The sequence below is a fragment of the Bradysia coprophila genome, chromosome II, assembly GCF_014529535.1.
Source record: "Bradysia coprophila strain Holo2 chromosome II, BU_Bcop_v1, whole genome shotgun sequence".
Classification (NCBI taxonomy): Eukaryota; Metazoa; Arthropoda; class Insecta; order Diptera; family Sciaridae; genus Bradysia; species Bradysia coprophila.
In genome coordinates this window covers 12,480,321-12,488,863 of record NC_050735.1, presented here as the reverse complement: position 1 = coordinate 12,488,863, position 8,543 = coordinate 12,480,321, and the positions used below count along the sequence as shown (strand labels likewise).

The 8,543-nt window shown below is 35.4% G+C and overlaps 1 protein-coding gene across 1 annotated transcript; it reads right to left on the bottom strand.

Annotated features, from left to right (window-relative positions):
- On the bottom strand, positions 1-7,830 carry LOC119073620 (odorant receptor Or1-like). The gene is made up of 9 exons (XM_037179207.1): positions 7,782-7,830; positions 7,514-7,715; positions 7,302-7,447; positions 2,561-2,701; positions 875-1,141; positions 723-822; positions 564-668; positions 232-393; positions 1-167 (listed from the first exon to the last, which is right to left on the bottom strand). Exons 1-9 carry the CDS (start codon positions 7,799-7,801, stop codon positions 114-116), a joined length of 1,197 nt encoding a protein of 398 aa, XP_037035102.1. The 5' UTR covers positions 7,802-7,830; the 3' UTR covers positions 1-113.
- Positions 7,831-8,543: the final 713 nt, after the last annotated feature.

The following is an 8,543-nucleotide window of genomic DNA, read 5'->3' as shown; positions in this document are numbered from 1 at the left end:
TTTTATTGTAAAATGAGATGAAAGCCAGACTCTTCAAACGAACATGAGTAGTTTTAAGGAGATTAGTGAACTTTCAATTTAATTATAGTTGGTTTTCCTTTTTGCATCAAATTTTAAACTTCTATAGTTTTGAGTAGTGCAAGGCATTTGTAGGAAAAATTCATGATCTGAAAGAACAAGAAAATTGTCCGTTGCGCTTTAAACCTATTGTTTCCTTATACTCTCCTATACATTGACAAACATATTCAAACTCAACACAATCTGGAACACCGAACCCACTTCAATATGAACAGTTCTAGATAATCCTTGCATCAATATAAACAGGGTCTTTGTGGTTCTACGATCCATACATTGAAAGTTACATTCTACTGCCTTGTTCAGCAAATTGTCTGACTGAAAATAATGTCAGATTAATTTCGTTTCGATGTTATTTTGTATAAGGCATCGTCCATACAGTATGTCACAATGGTCACAATTGACGACTATTTGCATTTATTTCTATCAACCATCTCATTCGCGGAGTGACATACCTTATATGAACGATCCCTACAATGTGTGCATACTGTAGCAGAAATTTGCTCGCTCATCCAAGACAACACAAACAGAGTGCTGATGATCACACCAAAAATAGTTAGTTGACAAACTAAGCTACCAAAATCGTGACCTTCCTACAAAGAAATGTTGTCCACGTAATGTCTAAATGTTCTGAGTTAAATACCCACCAAAGTAAGTGAATAAACAAACGAACAAACAATTATCACCGAGAATGTAATTTTAGAAAACAAAATGGAGCCGTAGATTTCATTTGTTTCACTCTGGTAGCTAAATTGGGAACATTTATTATCGTGTATGCTAACTGCCAATCGTAACTCACTTCGTAATTTCAACGTGATACTTGACGCATTCACAAAGCAGCTGATGATTATTTTCATTGTAGTCGGGTCCTCTGTTTTGCGATCCAGTCCATCCAACGTCTGCTATACGTCGACTCAAAATTTTCAACATTACATTGTGTTGTGCCAACAATCCGAAATCGATTGTATCGACACAAACCCAAAGCGATCCAGCGCATATAATGCTCATTTCCTGTAGGATGTACACAGCTGTGTACGGGTTACCTTCGCTGAAGTAACGTGGATACCTCAAAGAAAATTTGGAACTATTAGAAGAAAAACTTACGAGGAAAGTCAACCAAATTTGCATCGAAATTTACTACGAAATTCGCACGGCCAAACATTAAAAAACATTGTAAGGAGAACAGGTGTTCGATAAGTTAAATGTAGTGTGGAGGCAGGGCCTATTTTTGGAAATTTATTTGGAAATTTTTACCAAAATTTCCAAAAAATTTCTAAAAAATTTCCAAAAGTTCAAAAGTCGAATATTTTTATAATTTTGAACGGTTTTGGCATTTGCTGAGTTTAGTCTTGCATGTTAGCTGGTTCTCAAAGTTTTTATTTGATTCTTGCTCAAATTAGTCATGCTCGATGTCATTATATTTCGAAGAGTGTGTCAAGAACCAAACAAAAACATTGAAAACCGGCTAAAACGCAAGGTTGAGCTCAGAAAATACCAAAACCGTTTAAAATTATGAAAATATTCGACTTTTGAACTTTCGCAATTTTTGGAAATTTTTTAGAATTTTTTTGGAAATTTTGGTAAAAATAGGCTCTGTGTAGAGGTAATGCCATTCAGACGCGCGGTAGCACATATAAGTTCGAAACCAATAACATCTTTTTTTTTAAATGGTTGACTATGTGTTTTCAATTTTTTGTTTTTAACGAAGGGAGGAGATTGCGTTTGTATCGAACTTTCGTGACACCGCACACCTGATTCGGTTATAAATGACATTACATCCACACTAAATTTACCTTGGTATTCGACCACTAGTTTCTCTCTAGTACATCGTAGATGGCACAAAGCTGGTGTAGATGGTGGGGTCTAGCTCAAGCTTCAAACCCGTCGTAGTAGTTAATAATAGCGTATTTCACGCATGCAACTGTCAAGACAGACTATTCTATTCTAATGTTTGCAAGCTGATCCATTCATACAAACACATTGCACGTGCTGATACGATTTTACCACCAGTGATGCCGCGGCCGGGAAACACCAAAGCACTGTCAGCTGACTTTGACATCACTCAATTAGAAGGCCAAAAACACACCAGTTGGTTATTTTTTTAAATTTTTTGATAGCCATTGTATGAAAAAGAATAGCCAACTTTGATCGGTTCAGTCCTCTATTTGAATGACGTCAAAGTCAGCTTCGGTGCTAGACAGTGCGTTGGAAACACACATGAAGCCATCTCCATCAATTTTCTGTTATTATTGTTATTCTCCATTTCTCCTTATTTGCCATTTGAAATAACACACGAAACGAGAGAATTCTATGAAACGGTGAATAACAGCAAGAACAGCTCAGATACGAAAGTGACGGTATTTACATGTGCAAAACAGTAAAGGCATCTTTTCAAGACATAGTTGCTTAGAGTAAGGGTCTATTACGCACTAAAAATCTACATTTTTATCAAAGAAAACAAATTACATGAAAACTAAATTCTTACCACGCATAGACCGGTAAGGGTTTGCCGTAATTGCTCTTTCCTATTGGAAAAAATGCGTAGATCACGCATGAAAACAAAATTGCTGATTGAAGAAGTATATAACTGAGTGCTGTGGGATATATAGCGCCTTTTTGCATTAGTCTGTAAAAAAACAGTCACATGCCATATCACTCCGAAATTAGGAATACGAAAGGTGCTCATCAATAATTTGAAACGAATCTGGTTGACAGCACTGTGTAGTATTTTGATAACTTTAACTCAGTGCTGCCAGTCAGGTCCTTTTGTATGTGTTCGTGTAAGGTGTCCTTAGAAAAGTAATTGAATTTACTTTCGGGACAAATATGTAGGGTCTTTTAGGTTTAAATGTATTTCGGATGCGGAGGAACTGTTGGAGGTTCGCCGAGATACGCGGTTTCAACTACCTATATCTCAGTGTAGATAAATACAAAACCCAATAAGATAGTATTTGCCCGAAAGGAAATGGAATGGACACCCCTTACGACCACGTACGGTGAAGAATTTTTTAAAACGATCAAAAAAAAATTCATACAATTTTTATGGCTACCAAACTATAACCAGACTAAAGGTCTGACATCAAATATTGGAATTTTGTCCTTTTTTATTATTTTTTTTATTCGAAGGGTGAGAGGGGAGGGGCGAAAGTTCGTTAAATTTCATGAATGGATGTACTTTTAGCGATCATTATGTTCTGAACGACTGAACCGATTTTAATGATTGGAACGAATTTGTAGAGGGCAAACTCAGATCTTTCACCTCAAAACACTTCCTTTAGTCTACGTAATTAGGAAAACCATCTTAACATACGATTAATTACAAAACTATCAAAAGCAAAAAACACGTCACCTTGGAAATATAAAAAAAATATTTCAAAACAATATCTCCAATGTTTCCTATTTCACTATTTAAAAATCACGATGAAATAATTTGATTTTACTTCAATATTTGCATATTTATCTCGTTGCGCAGAGCAAAAATTTAGCCATGTCAAATGCTCCATATTTTAGGTTTGATTATTCGCTTTTCGGTTACCTAATTGAACACGAATCAAAAGGGTCATATATACTGCATAGTATGAGATTGTGTTGGCAATATCTTGTTTTGTTTTTAATCGATGATTGCAAATTGTGGGCTATACTTAAACACTTGTAATTGTGTCAGATTTGTTCATTTTTTGGTTCAATGTAAACTTACCTTCTAGATTTATCGTACTGCAATCTAATGTTTCGAAAGTGTTAACCAGTTTACATCATTATAAATAAAATTTACTAGAATCTGCCACTTATTTCGGGTTGTTCAGTTGAACCGATTGTGAAATTAAACTGAACATCCTGGTTTTGTTGAAAAATTTTATTTCATCAAATCGTTTTAACAATTTTGACCATTTTTTATGGTCTTTTTCGGATAAGTTCACACGATTTTGACCATTTTTTATGGTCGTTTTCGGATAAGTTCACATGATTTTGACCATTTTATGGTCTGGGTCAGCCGAATAATATTTAACCATGAGTTCTCCATTATCTCTTGGAATAAAGCAGTGGTACTTAAGGGTTCCTTTTATTAATTTTGCTGCATTAAAACGGTCACGTAACTGAATTGTCATGCTTTCGTGTTCAGCAGTTGTTGAATACTCGAAGTGCATGTCCATGTCCGACGATGAGGCCCACTCAAACAATAGTTCTGCCGAATCGATTTGCTTTTCGTATGTTCGACCCAAGCTTGCGCGAGCGGCACTACGTTTTAAAGTACCGCCTATACCATCGCACGGACCTTTTCCATGAGATGTTGCATGGAAATGCCATTCACATTCATATCCAAAATCAATTTTGTGGTAGTATACAGTAGAAAAATTTTTGCGATTTTTATACTGTCCAGCGCACCCATCGGTAAAGTAATACAGTTTTGTTATTACTTTAAATCGACCTTCCAAAAATTTGACAAGCTTCGAAATAAACAAATACACTGCGACACTGTCGTGCTTTAGACAGTCTGAAATGATGACGTAGTTCAAATGCGCCAGTTCATTCTTCTCATTTTTATAATAAATTACGAAAGGGTGCACTGTCGCCTGTTTTCTTGCCCAATGATATCCTTGAGCCTCGTTTTGTATCACAAATGAAAAGTTCTCTGCAAAGTCACCCCATATCAAAAACTCTCCAATTTTCAGACTGTCTCTGCACCATTTCAAGAAAGCTGTTTGTTCATTCGTAATAAAAATATGGGTAATTAGCTTCTCGAGTTTGACAGCAAAATCGTCCACGAATTTAGATATGGGCATTGCAAAATGTTTAAATTCACACCGATCTGTAGACACCCATTGCCTGAAATGGATTATTTCTTCGTCGTCGTATTCATCACCATTGGCTTCACTGTCTTCGCTTTCAATTCCGGTCTCGTGCTCTGTTTCATCGGCCTCATTCCCATCCGATTCGTCACTGTCCTCATCTTCATTTAATCCTTCCATGTGTTCAATTTCACTGACATCTTCAATTTCCAGTACATCATCATCACAGTGGTCTCCGAACTCAACTTCCTTATCGCTTTCCCCATTCATACCAATTTTCAATGCATTGATCAGATATTTTTTAAAAGCTAGCATTTTGGGGCAGTTCTTACACGTTCGCATAAAACATTTTTGTTGGGGCGGATTGCAAGTAACTTTCGCAACGCAATGTTCATAATGCATTAGTTCTCCACAGGTGTGTTTACTCAATTTTCCACCTAAAATCAAATTTCGTTTAGGTCTCGGTTTTGGGTGAACATGAATAAAAGTTTAAGTTTTTAGAAACGTACTGTAGACCATTTGTTTAACATTCTGATGTATTGTGCAAACACAAATGAAATGAGTTCCAGGAGCTCCCAAGAATATGCAATTTTTCGGCCGGCATTTCATAAAGTAGGACAGGCTGACCTTGATAGTCTCATGACGATTTTTAAATTCTTGGTACGTCTGTCTCAAGGTGCTGAGAATCATACGTTTTTGCACCTTTTGTTTTTTACCTAGATAAAGTAGAAGAATATTCCTAATTGAAGAATTCTGCAGGTTTCTAATTTAGTTTCAAACACAAAAGGACGGACAATTAGCAGAATACAATTGTTACCGTTTACAGTCATTGACACACAGTCATTCTTTCCAGGCATCATTCGACTTATATCATCTTCAAGATAGAATGTTTGCACAGCTTCTTTAGTGGAACGTTGTAAAATGTTGCTTGGTAACTTCGGATTTGGTACAGACATAACACCTTTCTGCTCACGAAGCTTTTTACTTAAATTTGCCATATGAAATGAACATCCGAATTCCGCTTTTATTCTTCTCACACTCCATTCAGTCGGTAGCATCGTTAGAATTTGATATTTCTCGTCCTTAGAATTAGTACTTGAAAACTTGGTTTTCAAATTGGCGATGAAATCATCGAACTGTTTCGCTTTCGTTTTTTGGTGTTCTGCTTCAATCGGAGACACATATTCCTGATTACCTCCGAACATAATTGTAAGACAAGAAGTTAGCTGTTGAATCTTTTGAGCCGCGTATTTCTCAGACGTCATGTTTTTCATTTTAATCGGAGACAGTCTAAGCACTGGTATAATGTTTTGGTTAAGCGAATCCAAGAGTCCAGTTTTTTCGTATTCCGCTGTTTCGATGTCCGATTCTCGATCCGTTTCATTTCCACTTTCGTCTGTTGAATCCAATGTGGACTGCGTTGAGTTATTTGACACGGTTTCCGAAATTTCGTCGTTAGATGAAGACGCAGAGAGCAAAATTGGCTTCATAATTTTTAAGGTTGAAACTTTGATGTTACAACTGGAACATATAGCGCTTCCATTAACATTTAATGTTTCCAATTTTGCTTGAACTGATGGCCGAATATTTATCAATTGCTTTGTGCATTTTTTCAAGCTGAATGGATCACAGCAACGTTTTTTAAATGACATCATTTTGCATAAAAAAATAATTAAAATCTGTGAATTCGATCAAACGCGACTTTTTTGCAAACAGACTTGTATTGGCTACTGACAAGGGCTACCTCCAAGAAACGCAAAGCGTACTATGATTGCAATTTGCTTAAATATATGTACATCATTTTGCTTACGACCGACCACATAATCATTCGCAGTATATATGACCCTTTTGATTCGTGTTCAATTAGGTAACCGAAAAGCGAATAATCAAACCTAAAATATGGAGCATTTGACATGGCTAAATTTTTGCTCTGCGCAACGAGATAAATATGCAAATATTGAAGTAAAATCAAATTATTTCATCGTGATTTTTAAATAGTGAAATAGGAAACATTGGAGATATTGTTTTGAAATATTTTTTTTATATTTCCAAGGTGACGTGTTTTTTGCTTTTGATAGTTTTGTAATTAATCGTATGTTAAGATGGTTTTCCTAATTACGTAGACTAAGGGAAGTGTTTTGAGGTGAAAGATCTGAGTTTGCCCTCTACAAATTCGTTCCAATCATTAAAATCGGTTCAGTCGTTCAGAACATAATGATCGCTAAAAGTACATCCATTCATGAAATTTAACGAACTTTCGCCCCTCCCCTCTCACCCTTCGAATAAAAAAAATAATAAAAAAGGGCAAAATTCCAATATTTGATGTCAGACCTTTAGTCTGGTTATAGTTTGGTAGCCATAAAAATTGTATGAATTTTTTTTTGATCGTTTAAAAAAATTCTTCACCGTACATGATGTGTATATGGTCATTTTACTTACTTCATTTCGTACTCATTTACAGGGTTGATTCGATGCTTTAAAGACTTCACGAGGTCGAATAATTTCAGGCTATTCTTTCGCATGTAATACAATTTAATGCAACAAAGTAGCGATGTATTTGAAGTGAATGAACCTTGCAGCTTTTCCTGCAGTTTGAATTTAGTATCGTCAAAAAAACTCAAATTTACTAAAACTGAACTAATAGTGTATACTTCCAACGAAACACTATGCGATAGCAGATGAATCACAGACATTGTGCACAATTTTAGAATCAAAATTATTGGAAAAATGGTCAGATGTTTAAAATATTTGTTTGCATCTGGGTCGTGAAATCCTCCCAAAATCCGCAATACGTTGATCTGTATTTTGAAAGAGTCCATAGGCTCAGTACTTTTAAGGATCTCTCTAATGGAACTGCAAAGAAATCAGTAAGATAAGCGAATTGAGAAACAAAACTGTTTGAAGTTATTTCCAAATTACTTGATTTGCTTTCGAAACATTTTTCTTTTACTTCCCGTCGTTGCTGCGTCTTTAAAAACACTGATCCACACAATATAATTTTGCACCTCAATGCAGCCTTTCAATCATCATTCAGTTATTACCGGATATACTCCTGTAATTTAGTGTAAAGCCGTAAAATATTCAATTCTCCAAAGCTCTAATTTTATTGCTGTCCGGATAGTAATTGTTGGGTGTTTCTTGTGCATATAAAAAGGTACCATAATACCATAATAATGCATGACATTTGATTCGTCAGTATAAAATTATTAATGAAACAGGCCTTTAATTATGACATATTGATTTTACAGTGCAACCTCTATCCAAATGTGAGATTGCCTTTATCCTTTATATTAAGTATGTCAAGTTTTTCCGGTGATGCGTCATCAAATTTAAATTATTACAACGCACTGATAGAGGACTGAACCGATCAAAGTTGGCTATTCTTTTTCATTCAATGGCTATCAAAAAAAAAAAAAGTCCCACCTGTTGGGTGGGCCAGATCTCTTGACTGTCTGAACCTGAACTTCTTTATAGATGTTGTATTGGTAATGATTTATTGGTTGATTAAGAAGAACTACTAGAACGGTCTAAATCTCTCATTAATAATTTAATTCTGTTTTGTTTTACTGAAAATCTTTGTAAAGTCTTGAGACGTTTTAAACGATACTAATTTTTGATTCACAACTTCATTTTCTGTTACTGGCCTGGTTTTATGCTCATATTAGACCGTTATTGTCTATA